Here is an 18275-nt window from a genome sequence, read left to right on the forward strand (position 1 = left end):
CATGAAGCCCTCTGAACAAAATAATTGTTTGGGCTCCTGCAATATATTTCCATCCTGGATTTAATGAAGGAATACGGAACTCTTCTCTTCTCCTGTCAGTGATGTAGTTTGTGTTTAGCTCAGCTGGTCTCAAACGGTGGCAGCAGAAGATCACTGACTTCCACTCAGAATAATTACACTCCCGTGATCCGCCCATATTTCCCCTCGCTCTCACCAACGGGACCGGGAAATATACTTCCTCGGCCCTGCCCTGTCTGCCTCAGTGATGATGGGGCAGTGAGGATGCCTAAACCACGGCAATCCTGTGAAGATTTTTTGTTTTCGTTTCATTCCAGAACTTCACTAATTGAGTCTTTTTTTTTAACCTGGTTGTTGCCATGTTGCGGGTCGTAGTAGAGGCGGCTAGAGGGCTGCATAAAAAGACACTTGGAACCCCTGATCCAATTGCCTCTGTCATTTTTAAAGGTGAGTCTCAAAAGTCTTAAAGTTTTAATCGTGTTCGGTCTTAGGAAAATAAATCACTTGTAGCCTAACATTTGTTCTTAAAGAAGTATGTAAAGTGTGTCTTTGGGACTTAATGGGAAGTTTATGGTCGATTAATTGATAGAACTTTTATCTAGTATGAAGTCACTTTATGAACTTAATAGTTTTGCTGTGATTTTATATGGTAGCAAAAAATATAGTTATTTTTTTTCTATCGTTTTGTCGTTCTTGCACGTTAACTGGAAGCCCAGTATGTTTAAATTCTTAATCAGGATAAGTTGTTTTGCATCACTTTCCCGACATCACGACATTTTTAGATGTAAACAGAACTGGGAAAGGACGATGTTTGAGACTGGTATTCAGTTCAGACAGAACAAAGACGGCTATAGAGAAACAAGTTGGAAAATGTAGGGAAATTAGCCTCCAGCTACTGAATCAAAATGGTATCAGGTACTGCCTCCCCTAACAGGAAATACTCCTGGCAATCAGCTCTAGTTGCTCTCAGCTGTGTGTACCCAAATTGTAATCATCACGCGCAGGTGTGGCAGCCCTGTTCTTCTCCTTTCCTCCCGGTAAAGACACAGACTGAAGCCCGCTGACACCGACTCTTGCCATAAAGCATGCAAAACCGCTAAGTTAGACACAGAAATAACGTCACATTGTCAACTGAACGAGTGGGTAAAATGATTTTAGATGTATTTTCTTGGGTTGGTTGATCTATGTGTGTCCTAATCTTGAGAAGTCATGTACCACAGCATGCTCTTTAAGGATAAGCTGATGTGTTGTTTTTTTTTTTAAATGTATGAATTTGACTTTCAGGTGAGAAGAAGAAAACAAAATCGATTGACAGTGAGCTGAATCCTGTGTGGAATGAGGTACACACACACACACACACACACACACACACACACACACACACACATTCAAACATGCAGATAACTCCCTCTTTTACTTTGATTTATAATCAGTTTGTTTTGATCAGCTGATAAGGAAAGCAGGAATAATTGAGATATCTATCTATCTAGATAAACTCCTCTTTAGATGCAGCAGTGCACATCACATGGTAGACATATGCTGTGACAATAATCTTATGTCATAGTATGTATTGACCATGTAAACGGATCATGGGACTGGTGTAGATCAGTCTCGGGAGTTTGATGCGATTGTTTTGTGTCATACTGGCTGAGTTGCAAAATCAACTCGATCAATATTTCCTCGGGTTGCATCAATTAGAGGTCCTGCCCTCCGATACAATGTGGCTGCTTCAGGACACACCAGCAGTTGGAGTACCATATTAATGGGCTGTGTATCCCTCATCTTGTCTTGCAGGTGCTTGAGTTTGATCTGAAGGGCACGGGGCTGGACTCTAGCTCCTACATAGACGTGATTGTGAAAGACTATGAAACCATTGGGAAAAATAAGTAAGTGCAACACAAATCCCTGAGACTGATCTTCTTGTTAGCTTTGGGTTTTGTGCAACACATGGATCACAGTGATGAAAGAGAAGATGTGAGCCTCGCCTTATTGAATCACTGCGCCAACTTCTTTTGGTCTGAACGAAGCTTTTCTAGGAAATGCGTCTGTATAGTCCGACTGCAGGTTAGCCAACAGTCCATCTTTACTGTTTTATGGATGTCAGTTTTTATTCTAATTACAGTTTTTCAGATACAACACAGGTAGTCCAACACGAGCTGACATTTAGGCATCAGTCTGCACCTTGGCTACAGTGTCTCAACATGCCTAAGTTCCATCACCCACTGGTTAAAGGATAGACATTATTATCAAGGAAGTTAGATATTTTCACAGTAACCTTGTGTTTGAGTTATGTAGCTGGCTGTCTCCCACTCACACCCTCCGTGCCATGTTGAGACTTGCTGGGCTGTGTGGGATGACTGATCCTGATTGGGCAACATTGGATGGATGAATTGCTTTTGTCCCCCCTCGCTCCATCTATAGGAAAACAAAGCTTTCTCTCTTTCTCCCTCTCGCTTCCTTCGCTCTCAGCTTTGTGTCACCGAGGACAGGGAAAATGTTAAAGGAAATACTTTTATGTGGCATTTACTTGCCAAATTATATAGTAGTCATGTAATTGCGGTACATGCAGCACATGTGAACTTCTCCAATACTGTGAGGAGAGTTGCTTTCGTGCAAAATGCTTCTACATTTTTTTCAAACAAGTTCCGTGTTTCCATGTAAAGCCAGAGTCACATCTGGGACCAATATAGACCAACCACAAAGATTGTTTCTTTGGCATCACTAATTACTGCGATCAAAGTATCATCTACCATAGGAAAACAAATCACATTAAAGTGTATCCATCTTTATAATTTATATCTGACAGACCATGGTATGTATATTTTTTATCTAGTGAATGTTTCCCCAGTGCATGGGACATAACAGAGGGGTGGAGCTTTTCAAATGTGCCTCTCCAGCACATAAGTCCATGTTAAATTGAGTAATGTTTTCCACTGGGCTGGCCCGTTTGACACACTCCCTAAAGATCTACACTGTGGGAGCAGAAATGGACTTCTCTCTCTCTCAAATAGTTTTCCAGCTGTTGTTATGGGTAATCCCTGTTGTCATGGCAACAAAAGGGGGAAGCAAGCATGTTTCCTTAACTAATTAGATTTAAGAAGTGTGTGTGTGTGTGTGTGTGTGTGTGTGTGTGTGTGTGTGTGTGTGTGTGGATTATAAGATTTGAGAATCAAATTCTGCCTACAGTGAGTTTTATAAAAATCGATGACGCATGATTGAGCTTTAATTTAAATCTACTAGTTAAGTAAATCCATTTTCCAGTCAGTTCATGTTCTGCTAAAATGACTTTAGACGGGTCAAAACAAGACTACAAATACAAGTCTGCAGCCCTGTTAGCATCTTAATGCTAACGTCTGCATATGAAAGTGCTAACAATAGAAATGCTGACGTTTAGCAGGTAATGTAAGTGTATCAGCATGCTAACGTTTGTTAATTAGCACTAAACACCAAGTACAGTTGAAGAGCATGTTAATAATACAGGAATTTGGTCAAGCTTAAATATTGGACAATTGAAATTCGAACATGATAAATGCACTAGATTAAAAGTCGGGATCACCACAATTACGATAACAATTCGTCCTCTGGGGACCATGAATATCTGTTCTAATCTTAACAGTAATCCTTCCAATACTTGAGATATTTCAAATGCATTAGTAGATGCTGAGATATAACTGAATACGTGTAAACTTATGCAGGGGTGGGGCACATAATAAGTCAGAGCATCACTCTCGTCATTAGAATGTATCCTCTCTGGACCATTCATACCTTTCAGCCCATTCAACAGCAGTCCAACCAATAGTTAAGTTTTCAAACCTCATGGTTGTGCTAAATGAAAGGTTGGGGATCACGAAAAGTCATCAGGATTCATTCTCTGGGGACCATGAATGACCTTACAAGATTTCATGACAATCCATCTCATAGTTGTTGAGATATTTCAGTTTAGACTCACGTGGTGGACTAATTGACAGACCAACGTTGCTATCCCTAAAGCCACGCTGCTAACATGGCTAAAAATAATACAGCCAAAAGTCTCTAGACAGTTAATTTTTAACCATGAATGAGTTTCACTTAACTTTAATCTCCTGCTTTGCATACTTTTTAAAATAATTTCCTTTATCCTACTTGTTTTCCCATGAAACATTAATTAACGAGATGAATATGCTGTACAACAGGGCTTCAGACTTTTAGAAGTCATTGCATGGTCAGTTTTTTGATAACGCTGATATAAGGAAATGGCCACTTTTAAAGTTTCCCGAAAGTTTCCCTGTGTCTCACCAGGGCTTGGCATCAGTCACAAAGTCTGTTTTGGTCTTTCCATGGTGTGTTTGCATGGAAAACAATGAGGGAAATGTCAGTCAGAGCATGACCTCCATATTCGGTTCACAATAAATACATTTCTGGGCGTTAATAATTGTCCCATAATTTTTAGAAGATGTACAATCACACAGTATGATTCTTCATATTGGAATGCTCTTATCAGAACGCAGTCAAGCTGAAAACGGATAAGTTGCAAAATGAAAAAAAAAAAATATATATATATATATATAGAAGGGACAGCCCTACGTCTGGCAGAATGTGGCAGAAGTGTCCAAGGAGAAACTTATAGCAGAGTGGATGAGCGTTACATCATAACTGAATTCCAAATTATTAGTTAAACATTAAAAAAAACATTGGAAAACTACACATGAGCATTGTTGGTCAAGGCTACATACAAGGTTTATAGAGTCACTGACTCCACGGAGAATGCCCGTGTCATTCCTTCCTGAAAAACAATAACTCTCCACCCTCCCTCTCTCCTCCCAAACCAAACTCTGTCCAGCTGTGAAAGTGTTGGTAACCTGATATAAGAAACTGTATATAGTTCATATCTTACTTTGCTCTGTTTCAGTGGAGTGCCGCACAAATCTCATAAACTGCTAATGCTTGGATGTCTGCTTCTAGTATGTGCTTTGCCCCTTGAAGTGTTTGATCTGTTATGTTTAAAGAAATGCTTTCCTGATAGAAAGTCAAGGTTGTTACTTAATGTGAGTTCTGTTGGCTCCTCTCAGCATGGTGGAGCTCTTTTACAGCATTTTTGTCCCATGACATTTTCTATCCAGGCCAAGTAAAAGTTGTTGGCAACGGGGGAAAAAAACACCCTTTGAATTTAAGGTTTAATTGAAAGCTTTGAGTTCTGATCAAATCACCTGATTGTGAGCATACGGTGGTGTCATTGGAGCCAGCGTTAGGAAACTGCGAGTTTCCGTCTTGGGTCAACAGAAATGCTGCCAAAGTAATGTTACTTAGTAATGTTAGTCCACCCAAAGAACAATACAGTTTACGTGAGGTATTACATTACATTCTCCAACTTACAATTCAGATTCTATCACATCGCTCCCGTAGGCCCAGCTACGTGTCTTGCTCAAGGACACATCGACATGAGACTAGCTGAGCCGGGGATCGAACCGCCGAGCCTCTGATTGAAGGACAGCCCTGCTCTCCACTTAGCCACGGTCGCCCACGTATTGCATGCCATTAGCTACATTGTTAGATTGTTTTAATCAGCGAAACATACGGAGTTGCCGCTTTATTAACTAAAACGAATGCAGTCTAAACAACAGTCATGCAATAATAACTCCTACCTTCATAAAGGTTACGCTCACAGGTGTTGACTCTACTGCGTGTAGTAATGTAGAAGATTCAGTTGGTGGAGCTTTTGTATGTTGTGTTAAACAAAGAGGTGTTTGTTATTTAGCCTACCCTCACTGACATAAATTCGATGGACAAAATAATAGAAACAAAAAGTATATTCATAAAAGAGCTAATGGTATGTTGTTCCTTTCATATTTACTCATAATTGTCTAAACAAGCAGCCCATTAAGATGTGTACTCTTTGGCTGCACACCAAGACAAACGACCACACGCAATAACAAACTGCTTTTAAGCAATTCTTCAACTGACACGACATGGAGAGGTTACTGTACCTGTTTAACAAGAGTCTAGTATTATTAGAAGGGGTGTCACGATATTGACATTAGTGATAATTAAGAAATTAAATATTGACATTGTGGGCTGCACGGTGGTGTAGTGGCTAGCACTGTCACCTCACAGCAAGAGGGACCTGGGTTCGATCCCCGATCCCGGGTGGTCCTTCTGTGTGGAGTTTGCATGTTCTCCCCGTTGCAGCGTGGGTTCCCCCCGGGTTCTCCGGCTTCCTCCCACAGTCCAAAGACATGCAGCTTAGGTTATTTGGAGAGCCCGTAGGTGTGAATGTCGGCATGAATGTTTGTCTGTCTCTATATGTGCCCTGCGATGAACTGGCGACCTGTCCAGGGTGTACCCTGCATTCGCCCAATGTCAGCTGGGATCGGCTCCAGCGACCCTGAACAGGATAAGCGGTTTGGATAATGGAATGGATGGATATTACATTGTGTTAATAATACACAATTGATAATGTTGTGCACATAATCCAACGCCTTTCAAATCACGCTCTTCACCTTCCTACACTTGAATTTTGAGTACAATCTATTTGCCAATAAAAAAAGACAAAATGCATGCTAAACAGAGTTAAAGATGAATTTGACTGATTAAATGAACATTATTGTTTTTTAAATTTTCTATAACATTATCGTGAATTCTTTTGGCCGCGATAACTGTGTAGTCAACATCTGATATTGTGACGGCCCTAATTGTTAGTCAGATCCAACCCCGACGCACACTTTTGCCCATTTAGTTTCATTCAATCGTCTTTGACTTGTCTAAGCTTAGAGCCACACAGCTGTCAAAGCAATTCTAATTCGACTTTAATCTGAATCCTTTATCTTGATGCCTTCTTTTGACAACTGTTGATTCATTAGATCATTTTTTTTCTACTTAATCATTCAAATGTTGATAATTAGAAACTAATAAGAATTGCTAAACAAAAAAAAGTAAGAATTCTTTCATGGAGGAAATGTTGTAATTAACAATCCATAAGGAAACAGTTTGACTCGGAGGCAAATGGCTCGGAATGAAATGGGTTTATTTTGTTCCCCAAATTGTCAAATGAAGAACAATGAGTGGGCTAGTCTGAACGTCTCCAGAATCGTGGTTCTGTTGTTTCTCGCTGGTGCTTAAATGACCGTGTCATGGAATAGTTGGATGATTTGAGTTCTCCGGTCACAGATGATCTAAACACACTGTGAATCACTGAGCGGTAGCTTCGTTGCGGTGTTGACTGTGCGCTGGCTCATCGGGTGCGTTTGTTTGTCTCAGCGGGCAGGGCTTGTTGGCTCTGGGCGGTGACCTGCTATATGCCCCTTTTTGTGAATGTGACATCACTGAGCGCACATACAGCATTTCATTTCTGTGTGGTCTGTATCTTCATTACTGATATGTTGGCTGACTAGACTGGCAGCCTGTGTTTTTCCCTAATAAAACAGGAAATCGGTGCAGAATCGTTACCAAGCACATTCTCCCAAGTTACACACGGTATCGACAGTGAATTAAAATCTATTTGTGTATTTAATGTTTCCCTGCTTTGTTTTCTAACAGATTCATAGGGTCAACCAAAATCTCTCTGAGAGACCTTGCTTCAGGTCAAGTGACATCACTGCCATCCAAAAACGTTGATTTGGTCACTGAAAGTGGACAGAATACTGGAGTAAGATTCTTTCTGCATGAATTAAGAAATACAAGCAACAGGAAGGCGACCTTCCTTATTAAAGAAATAATGAAATAATAGACCGGCCAATCATTTCATTCCAGGCTACAATCGACCTGATGATTGGCTACGATCCTCCAGCCAATGCTGCACCAAACCCTCAGGCAGGAGATGCCACAGATGCTGGTATGTTTGTGTAATCCTTAGTGATGCAATGCAGTAAAGATTGGTAGCATGTAATGCATGCCAGGTATTTGATCATCTGGTTTTTTTCTGCTGATTAGGTGGTGGTGGGGACGAGACTTTACCAGATGGGGGCCAAAGTGGCTCAGCAGGGGTCTCCTCGTTCTCTGGTCAGAAGCTGTCCCGGGCACAGAGTCGCCGCCGACTAGTCAATAAACCTCAGGACTTCCAGGTCAGTTTGTGTTTTAGAGCGATCATCAACAAAGACCATTGGCTAGATTCTTAATACGCAGATCAAGAACAGAATGCTGTGGATGTTTGAAAAGCCAGCAAAAACTTTATTTTTGGCATTAATTACAGGAAAATACATATACATATTTCTTTTCCTTTTTATATTTAAATTCTAAGTCACTTTCAGGATGACACAACAGTTATGTATATCTGTCTACAGTGTATTTAATACACTGAGGTGCATTAGGACAGAATCGGCTGCTTTCATACTGTCACGAGCTAAATTAATTCATCCACACTTATACTGTGATACTACGCGTTCTTCAGATTCGTGTCCGAGTCATCGAGGCCCGTCAGTTGTCTGGCAACAACGTCAAACCAGTGGTGAAGGTTAATGTGTGTGAAGAGACCCACAGGACGAGGATCAAGAGGGGAAACAACCCCTTCTTTGATGAGGTACTCTCACTTCACTCTTACACAGAGAGACAATAGACAGTTTCACACTTTAAATATGTTGGCATGGGTTAAATTGTGCTGGGTGGTGGTAAATGGTAAATGTTCATTGAAATTTCTTTTTGTAGATATTCTTCTACAACGTCCACATGCTCCCATCGGATCTGTTTGATAAGCACTTCAGCTTCCGGGTCAGTACATGCATGTGGATTATGAGACCCAATGCTCTGTCAATATGTACAAATGCATATAAACTGTGAATGCTCTCCTCTGCAGGTATATAATTCCTATTCTCTGAGGGCTGACAGTCTCATGGGAGAATTCAAGGTACCTGGTCTCATTTTGTCTTCACATATTTGTTAAAAGCATGTGGTTAATGCCTTTTAATGAGTCTGGCTGATCTTGTTTTGTTCTCTCACACAGCTGGATGTTAGTTATGTTTACGATGAACCAGGTGAGCTCGGCACAAACCACAGATTTGTGTGTCATTTACATTTGCTCTGAGGATCCTGTTTGTCTTGTGGAGCTCCGGATGCTATTTTTAGTTGGTTTGTATAATGTTGAGGATGTTCAGAATGGGTGTTTCTGTAATCTGATATATTAACAAAAGGTCACATGAGTACTCGTATATGAATGGTGTTGCTCATAGTGATGAACCCTCAGAGAATTGGGTCATAATGAACCGACTCTGCTGTTCCCCCTCAACCCTTTAGAGCGTTATAGCATCTTCCAGGTCGTCGTTTTGGTTTTTAAACCTGAGAATTAGATTTTTCTCAGAAGTTGGGGGCTAAAAAAAGAGTGAATATTAGACTTTAATTTGCCTTTTGGCCAGAAATATGACTCCAAATGAATGTTGTTGCACTGTATCAGCTGGGTGTGTACATTATCAGTTCCCTATATCAACTTAAAAGGTGATGATATGTTAGTGTTGCTGCCTTCAATTAGTTACTGTAAGGTTAAATAAAATTACATTATGAGAAACACGACATTATCCAATAGTTAGCTTTGAAAAATTGCAAGAGAATGCGAAAGTTTCTTTTAGCCATTTCTTGGTTTTTATCAATTTTTTTTGTTTGTTTCTTACACTGATTTTTAAAACTTGGTTTTAATCTTTAATATGTATTTAGAATGTCACATTATCATAATGACTTTTAGAGGGAATAATATGTATAAACTCAGGCACTTCTGCGCGCACAAAGTATAACTTCAAGGTTAATTGTAATTTACCCATACATTCTACCCGATGGTGCAGACTGTATGAATGTGTGTCCTTTTATGTGTGTGTCCTGATGCAGCCCACTGTGTCATGAGGAAGTGGCTCCTGCTGAATGATCCACACGACTCCAGCTCCGGGGCTAAAGGCTACCTCAAAGTCAGCCTCTTCGTAGTGGGGGCCGGAGACGAGCCTCCGGTACGACTCGCAGTCTGCGGCGCTCAAATGACTTTCACTAGCGCTGGTCGCTTCCTCTTTCTGCATGTAAATATGGTGGTTATGCCCGTCGCCCTCTCTCATGAGCTCTTTTCTGTTCTTTCTGCCTCGCCCCGTGCAGGTGGAGAAGAGCGACTCGTGTGACGATCAGGATGACATCGAGAGTAATCTGCTTCTGCCAGCTGGTTTGACTCTGCGATGGGCCACCCTGTCACTGAAGGTGTTCAGGGCTGAAGACGTTCCCCAGAGTAAGACAACCTGTCGTAATTATTTTATATTTTTATAATTAAATGGTCATTTAATCCGCACAGCACATATAAAATACAGATTCACAAGTTGAGCTTACTAAAAACTGAATCATTTCCATTTTCTGGCTACCAAAAACTTGATTGATTAATTAATTATTCCAATGTTTTTGCATTACAGTGGATGACGCATTCATCCAGACCATGAAAGAAATTTTTGGGGGGGGTGAAAACAAGAAGAACCTGGTGGATCCCTTCTTAGAGGCTCGCTTCGCTGGCAAAAAGGTTTCTGATCGTTTTGTCTCTTTTTATTTTTTTTAGCTGCAGCGTTGAATGTAAGCATACTGGATATAACGTTGTTGTGTAACAGAATAAAAGCTGATTGATTGCGTTTCACTCCAGCTGTGCACTCAGGTCATTGAGCAAAGTGCAAACCCAGAGTGGAACCAAGTGCTGCACCTCAAAGTCAAGGTGAGAGGACGAAAAGTGGTGTTCTGATCCAGCATCACAAAAGACCGAAAGTAATGGACACTATGAATGAATTTTGGTCTTTTTAACCTGCCTCTTGTGATTTCTGTAGTTCCCCTCTATGTGTGAGCGTGTCAAGCTGACAGTCTTTGATTGGTAAGTCAAACAAGATTAGAATTTGTATTTAAGAGATTGACCGTCGTTTTGTGTTCAAGAAGAGGCAGCGGTCTTTTGTTATTTGGAGTTGAGAAAGTGTACTACGATATTTCTAGTGTGTGTGTGTGTGTGTGTATGTCCATGCCCCCATCACCAACCACATGAGACTAATGTAGCAGCCTATGACTCAGGCTGTGCAGGCCCCTCCCTTCCCCTCAGTAACATGCTCTGGGATCCTGTTGGCACCGTCTCTCAGCTAAATTCATTATTGTGCGTTTCTGAGCCAACAAACTGTCCGACAAGTCGGGTCCAGGAAGGCTGAAGGGAAGAGGAAATGTGTAGGCCTCGGGACATGTTGAAAACAAGCTCGGATCTCTGACCCAATAAATACATTGTTGAAAACATGTAGACATGAACAGCAAGAAAGAGACTTTGTTTTTGTGAAGTGCTATGTGTGTATGCAGCGTGACTCTAAAGGTGTCATGTGTGGTTGCAGGGATCGTTTGACAGGAAATGATGCTATTGGCACTACATACCTGAACCTGTCCAAGATAGCCTCCTCTGGTGGAGAGATAGAAGGTAGGATTTTCTTTTGAATAAAACATTATTAAAAAAAAAAAGGAAATAAAGTGCCCAATATGTCTGGATCATTTGTGAAAACCCCTCTATGAAAAATAATGTTTTACATTTTAAAAACCATTGTTACTTATACACGCCTGTTTGTGACAACTTCGAAATGGTACTTGAATTGTCCTTTCTCTCCTGGAATAGAGGAACATCCGGGAAATGGGGAAATGCCGTCATATGAAGGTTCAATTGTGCTTCTTTTGCTCTGTTGCATGAGATGTAACGCGTCAAGCATGTTGAACACGCAAAGTTGCTGAATAATTCGTGCACATTGCTGATGGTGCTGTGCTCTGTTTTGAGATCAGTATTAGTATTTAAGTGTTTAACCATTTTGTTGTTGTAGTGCCTGCCACTTGCTTACCCAGCATTCACTGTTTCAACCCCAAACCTGTCCATCACTCCCGCTTCAAATATCACAACACTGGCATACTAACATTAAAGCTTTGCATAGCTTAGCTTGAATCTGATCATAAAAAGATTAAGTCCATCTCCATCTCTCCACAGCTAACACAGGGCAGTCTGAAGTGGGTTTCCTGCCCGTCTTTGGGCCCTGCTATGTCAACCTGTATGGCAGCCCCAGAGAGTTCAGCGGCCTGCCAGACCCCTATCAGGATCTCAATTATGGCAAAGTAATGAAGAATTGATTTTTCCAGAATTGTATCCACAATCGGCTGTTTCTTCTCACTTTTAGCCCTGTCCTACATCCCCTTCATTGGTTTTTCAACGCTTCATATCGATGTCTTTGCAGGGAGAAGGCGTGGCGTACAGGGGCAGGGTCCTGGTCGAGCTGTCCACTAAGCTGGAGGGAAAAGCAGACAAACCAGTAGACGGTATCAACAGCGACGACATCCTGGTGGCGCAGGTATTGTGCCTATTTGTCCGCCGAGTGATACCTGACAAGTGTGGTTCCGTTTAACAGCGGTGTGGTTTCACTTGTCCCTCTCTGATGGTAAATTGTAATTGGTTGAAATATGTTCTACCTCTATTTCTGTTTTCTTCCCCTACATTAGAAGTACCAGAGGAGGAGGAAGTACAGCCTGTGTGCAGTCTTCCACAGCGCCTCCATGTTACAGGAACCAGGAGAGCCAATCCAGTTTGAGGTCAGCATCGGTAACTACGGCAACACATTGGACACCACCTGCAAACCACTGGCCTCCACCACTCAGTATAGCTGTGCTGTATTTGATGGTGAGTGAGGAAGCTACTGTGTGATGTTATACTCAACCTGTTCACGCAGTAAAGAGGCATTAAAACCTGCTTTTTTGTCAAGAGGATTTTAAATTGGTGTGTCATTTTTTTTCCCCCAGGTAACCACTACTATTACCTGCCCTGGGTGAACACTAAGCCAGTGGTTGTGGTTCTCTCATGCTGGGAGGACATCGCCCACCGCCTGGACTCCGTCAACATCATCCTCTACATTAGTCACCGCCTGGTAATATTGCGTTATCCTCCGTAATCCACAAAAGCGTTGAGTTTATGATTTATTGATAGGTTTGCAGCCATTAAAGCATACTGTACTATTGTTTGGTACGTGTGTGTACATGTATCAACGTCAGAGCTCGAGAGTCAGAGGTCTAAGATGGGAGCGTAATCCTCACCCTTATTTTGTGTTTGTTGCAGCAATCCAACCTGGAGTTATTTAAACTCGCCATCTTGGCTAAAGTCTCTGACAACGAACTTGTAGATGTGTGGCTGAAGTTGCTCACTCAGCTGGTTGAAGACATAGAAAGGTAAATGGAGGATGTGATGTTCATTTCTGGTGTTGTCTGCGCACCTTTTCAATGTAATAAAAAGACAGATGAGCCCAAGAGAGTCGGACAAAACGGAAGGAAAGTGTTCAGTTTCACCAAAAAACAAATCATGGAAGTTAAAGAATGTTTGTTAATTATTTAGTATAATCTTTTTTTTTTTTTTTTTTTTATATGTCCCATTTTTTTCTCTGCTCTCCTCCAGTTTCCCAACACCGGAGCTGGAGGGCCGCTCCAACCTGACATCTCTGGACATTCAAATCAAGAAGATGCGAGACAGCGCTTTGACCAACATCAAGGACGCAGCCGGACGCATGAGAGAGGAGGCCACTGAGATCCGTGACACTCTGCCTGACTTGGAGTCCTGGGCGGCCAAACTTAAACTGCTGGCTGAGGAGGTATGTACCACAGCGAGACTGGACAAAGGAGCACCTAAAATAATGTTTCCAAGCGGTATAATGTTTTGCCCAGCCATAATTCTGCATTTGTTCTCACGGTTTTGTCCAGCCCCAGAACAGCATGCCTGATGTGATCATCTGGATGTTACGGGGTGAGAAGAGGGTGGCCTACAGTCGCATTCCCGCTCACCAAGTCCTCCACTCCGCATACAGCGAGCAGGCCTGTGGTCAGGACTGTGGCAAGATACAGACTGTATTTTTACAGGTACACGCATAAAGTCAAAAAACATTGATGAAGTAATCAGTTCTATTAGATGTAGTCTGAACAGCTTTTAGTGTCAGCAGTTTGGTGCTGTTAGACTAAAAGGTACTACACTAGAATTCATTTCTCTGAAATCATAATGCTCATGTCATTTTTTTGTTTTGTTCCCCTCAGTACCCCATGGACAAGAACGAGGGCCTGAAGGTGCCCGTTCAGATTAGAGTCAACATGTGGCTGGGTCTGTCTGCACATCAGAAGAAGTTCAACTCTTACTCTGAGGGAACCTTCAGCGTGTTTGCTGAGCTGGTACATTGCTCCAAAATATAATGTTCATAGCGTCTCTCTCTCACAATAGAAAAATTGTGTAATTTTCTGTATTTGCAAAGCCAGAAAATAAATTTGAATACTAGAGAGAGAGAGAGAACCAGCAGTCAAGTCGGCATCTAAAACTAAACATGTCGTCCTTTGCATTTCAGTACGAGAACCAGGCCCAGGTGTTTGGGAATTGGGGGACCACAGGACTAGTGGGGCGCCACAACTTCTCAGATGTAACGGGCAAACTGAAGCTGAAACGACAGTACTTTATGCCTCCAAGGGGATGGGAATGGGAAGCTGAGTGGTTCGTTGACCCAGAGAGAGCGTGAGTATAATTGTAGATGACAATACGGCATCTTTCCTCCTCCTAGTATTCAAAACACTCGACTAAGACAAAGCACAAGGTGTTTGTCTTAATGTAATGGAGGTTGATTCATTCTTTCCAGTGAACACGCATTCTGTGGACTTAAAAGAGGAAGTGGGGGATGTCTGCTCTCTACTGTTTACATTCCTCTCATGCTTTAGACCATGATTTAATGACAAAGTACCAGACTGTGCCAGTGAGCTGGAAGTTATGTACAGTTACTTTCTTAAATCTATCTCCAAACCCTCTGCCCTTGAACCTTGACTCAAATGTCCATGTGTAATTGTTTGGTTTTACATGCCAACGTCATCGGTACATTTCTGTGAGTAGCTTTCAAGCACTAACTGCTGTATTTCTGCCATTAGTTTTAATGTTTCTCACGCAGGTGGTACATATGTTTGACTGTGTGTTTCAGTCACTCAACAGAGGCAGACGCAGGACACACTGAATTCATGGACGAGGTCTATCAAAATGAGACCCGCTTCCCTGGTGGAGAGTGGAAGGGCGCCTCCGAGCCATTCACTGATGTGGTGAGAACTGCACACTGACATGCAAATAATGTGCAGGGTGGCTTTAAATATCACACAAGCAGAGTTAATTTTTGTCCTGATCTCTGTGACACACAACACAAAAAACATACATGACTACTACCCAGACCGACACTCTTTCTCTTAGTTACTCATCGACTTTGGTGGCAGTTCCATTATTATTTACGCCCGAGTTTTCCTCCAGATGCCTATGATGTGAGAGTAATCTTGTTGACCTATTCTTCTATGAGAAGGCCAAAACGCATGAAAACAATAAATGACAAAAATGAAAACTGAGGTTTTGTGTTGCACAGAATGGAGAGAAGAGCCGCAACCCTGGAGAGTTTGAGTGTCCTCCAGGTTGGATGTGGGAGGACGAGTGGACAGTGGATGACAACAGAGCTGTGGATGATGAAGGTGCAGGCACTTGCATCACCAGCTAAAATCTAAAGAGTAGTGTTCTTCAAGCTGTTTGTAGGCATACGTAGTTATTCAGAAAGGCAGCAGATGGCTAAATGTTGTTCTTGTTCACAGTTCTTTGTTTTCTCTCCTGGTTTCCCAGGGCTCTGACTCACTGACTCCCTTGCTTGGTCATAATAATAATAATAATAATAGTAAATAAAACTTGCATGGTGAAAACCATATGCTCTTGTGTCCAAACGGTAATGGAACAAAGTAAAATTGTTTGTGCGTCTGTGTCTGCACCTCGCAGGTTGGGAGTATGGAGTCACTATTCCCCCACAGGACATGCCGCGGTCCTGGGTCCCCGCGGAGAAGGTGTACCACGTCCACCGCAGGAGACGGCTTTATCGACCTCGCAAGAGAGCTGCACTCCCTGAAGGAGCCGCTGTGGAGGTCAGAATAGGGTCATGGGGCATCGCTGTGACATGACTTGCATTTTATGTCAATACTTTTGTTTTTTTAGCATAGGAAGCTCATTTTACAAATTGTGATTATGTGCTAAAGATGATCTAGATGTCTCTTTATTTCACAGCATATAATCTCAGATTTTCTTTTTTTAAAACAAAAACGTTTTAGCTACTTGTTTATCTTTGGTCACAGAGGGAGGACCAAGGGGACCCTGAGGGCTGGGAATTCGCGTCTCTGATTGGCTGGAAGTTCCACAGGAAAGAGCGTTTATCAGATACTTTCCGTCGCCGGCGCTATAGGCGAAAGATGGCACCAGAGGAACAGCTCGGAGCATCCGCCATCTTTAAACTGGAGGGGGCACTGGTGAGTAAAGAAGAGAAAATGTTCTGTTTGTAGCTGCTTGTTTGGGTCAGGATCTGGTTTCATAAAGAGTTTGTGGCTCAAATAGTTACAATGCAACACAGAACTATCCGTCCACATATGAGTCGGTATTAAAGCATGAGCCGGATCTGAGCTCGTTGAGTCACCAAATATTGCCAAATATTTACTTATGTATTAAACACATCTACAGTGCCATGGTGGTGCTTTTTATTTGGCAGTGTGTGACGCATAAATGGGTTCTGAGACGTCCACTTTGGTTTAATCTGCAGGGTATTGATACTGACGAGAAGGAGAAAGGATCAAAGGCCGATGCCACCAAGCTGTTTGGTGCCAACACGCCCACTGTGTCCTGCTCCTTTGACAGTGAGTGATGCATATAGTGACACTTATGAATGCTCATGCACGTACCAATAAATATACATAAATAAATCTTTTTTTTTTTTGTCTACATAGAGTCGCATATGTACCATCTGCGTGTCTACGTCTATCAGGCACAGAACTTGGCATCTATGGACAAAGATAGCTTTTCTGGTAAGATTCTACTCAACGGTCAATAATATGATTTTAAATGATTAGTTTCTAATATCGGTATTAAGACTCCTGATAGATTTTAGATATAAAATGAGATGAGTCTCATTGCATAAATGTCTGTTAATGGTGGATGTGAAAAGATGACCATTAAACCATGTATGTTTTCTCCTTTGCAGATCCGTATGCACACGTCTCCTTCCTGCATGTTAGTAAGACAACAGAGAAGCTGCGGGCAACACTGAACCCAACCTGGGACCAAACTCTGATCTTTAGTGATGTGGAGATTTTTGGAGACCCCAAGACTGTTGCTCAGCGACCCCCTGATGTTGTTCTGGAGTTCTACGACAATGACCAAGTGGTACATAGAGAAGCATTTGTACAACTAAATATGCGGGGTGTCAGTACTTAATGATGTGATCTATAGTACATTCAACTGGGGATTATTGCATATAATTGCTATCGGGGGGGAAAAACTTTGGGAACCATGAATGAAATTATTTGAGCTAAAATATCTCAAGCAGAAAATGTCTATTGAACCTTGATATTCAAATTAGACTTTTATGGTGGGAACTGCCTTCACAAATCAATAGATGTCTTTCTTTTATGTTGTTTTCTTCTTTCTTATAGTAATGTCCACCTTTCATACACTGAAACTGTAATGTTCATGATGTTATCTTCTGCACAGGGGAAGGATGAGATGCTGGGCCGCAGTGTTTGCGCACCACTGGTGAAGTTGAATCCAGGCATGGATCAGACACCCAAACTGCTGTGGTACCCCGTCATCCAGAAAGGTCAAAAGGAGGGGGAGGCACTGCTGGCGGCAGAACTCATCCTTAAAGACGAGGTTTGTCCTGAAAGTAAAAGAGAAATGGCTACTTTACAGTATTTAAAACACTGCCATGTTATTGAGGCTTGTAGTTTTAAATTTTAGAGTGTGAATTAATGAAAAGGTACTGGTAAAAACAAAAATAATCAGCATAATCCATACTCTCCTGTCTCTGTCTTTGTCTTTGTAGTCGGGCGAGTTAGATCTTCCCCTGTTTCCCCCAAAGAGATCAGAAAATCTCTACATGGTTCCTCAGGGCATCCGGCCTGTGGTGCAGCTCACTGCTGTGGAGGTAACGCACAACTTTTAGACACCGTCCCTCTGAGCTGATATACATAATGTCTCTACCATCACCACTCTGTGTGTGTGTGTTCAGATTCTTGCATGGGGCCTGAGGAACATGAAGCCGTACCAGCTGGCCTCGGTGTCTTCACCCAGCCTGGTCGTGGAGTGTGGGGGGCAGAGGGTGGAGTCGGCTGTCATCAAGAACATGAAGAAGGGCCCCAACTTCCCCAGCTCTGTCCTCTTCATCAAAGTGGTAATAGCAGGGTAACACCAGCAGGGGTGTGTGGAACTAAAGCAAACGCTTGTCTGGGAGTTTAAAGCTATTGTAGAGGAGACA

The 18275-nt window shown here is 42.1% G+C and overlaps 1 protein-coding gene across 3 annotated transcripts in view; it reads left to right on the forward strand.

Annotated features, from left to right (window-relative positions):
* LOC142951706 (myoferlin-like) overlaps window positions 1–18275 on the forward strand; it is a 26300-nt gene continuing 8025 nt past the window's right edge. Inside the window, exons 1-36 of one of the 3 annotated variants that reach the window (XM_076093432.1) lie at window positions 4–465; window positions 1303–1358; window positions 1813–1904; window positions 7531–7639; window positions 7744–7825; window positions 7924–8054; window positions 8381–8509; window positions 8635–8697; window positions 8783–8833; window positions 8930–8960; window positions 9802–9917; window positions 10057–10183; window positions 10362–10465; window positions 10583–10651; window positions 10761–10804; window positions 11301–11383; window positions 11576–11614; window positions 11936–12060; window positions 12180–12293; window positions 12442–12619; window positions 12739–12863; window positions 13052–13161; window positions 13385–13577; window positions 13687–13842; window positions 14014–14145; window positions 14316–14479; window positions 14934–15048; window positions 15360–15462; window positions 15758–15900; window positions 16108–16278; window positions 16566–16659; window positions 16750–16827; window positions 17004–17185; window positions 17513–17671; window positions 17844–17945; window positions 18030–18191. In XM_076093432.1, coding sequence (XP_075949547.1) covers window positions 378–465; window positions 1303–1358; window positions 1813–1904; window positions 7531–7639; window positions 7744–7825; window positions 7924–8054; window positions 8381–8509; window positions 8635–8697; window positions 8783–8833; window positions 8930–8960; window positions 9802–9917; window positions 10057–10183; window positions 10362–10465; window positions 10583–10651; window positions 10761–10804; window positions 11301–11383; window positions 11576–11614; window positions 11936–12060; window positions 12180–12293; window positions 12442–12619; window positions 12739–12863; window positions 13052–13161; window positions 13385–13577; window positions 13687–13842; window positions 14014–14145; window positions 14316–14479; window positions 14934–15048; window positions 15360–15462; window positions 15758–15900; window positions 16108–16278; window positions 16566–16659; window positions 16750–16827; window positions 17004–17185; window positions 17513–17671; window positions 17844–17945; window positions 18030–18191 — 4020 coding nt within the window. In that variant the 5' untranslated portion in view covers window positions 4–377. Of the gene's footprint in view, window positions 466–1302; window positions 1359–1812; window positions 1905–7530; window positions 7640–7743; window positions 7826–7923; window positions 8055–8380; window positions 8510–8634; window positions 8698–8782; window positions 8834–8929; window positions 8961–9801; window positions 9918–10056; window positions 10184–10361; window positions 10466–10582; window positions 10652–10760; window positions 10805–11300; window positions 11384–11575; window positions 11615–11935; window positions 12061–12179; window positions 12294–12441; window positions 12620–12738; window positions 12864–13051; window positions 13162–13384; window positions 13578–13686; window positions 13843–14013; window positions 14146–14315; window positions 14480–14933; window positions 15049–15359; window positions 15463–15757; window positions 15901–16107; window positions 16279–16565; window positions 16660–16749; window positions 16828–17003; window positions 17186–17512; window positions 17672–17843; window positions 17946–18029; window positions 18192–18275 lie in introns of all 3 variants that reach the window. The other 2 variants (XM_076093434.1, XM_076093433.1) reach the window with 2 other exon arrangements.

This window comes from Anarhichas minor, unplaced genomic scaffold, assembly GCF_050575085.1.
Source record: "Anarhichas minor isolate MPS153535 unplaced genomic scaffold, ASM5057508v1 ptg000017l, whole genome shotgun sequence".
Lineage (NCBI taxonomy): Eukaryota > Metazoa > Chordata > Actinopteri > Perciformes > Anarhichadidae > Anarhichas > Anarhichas minor.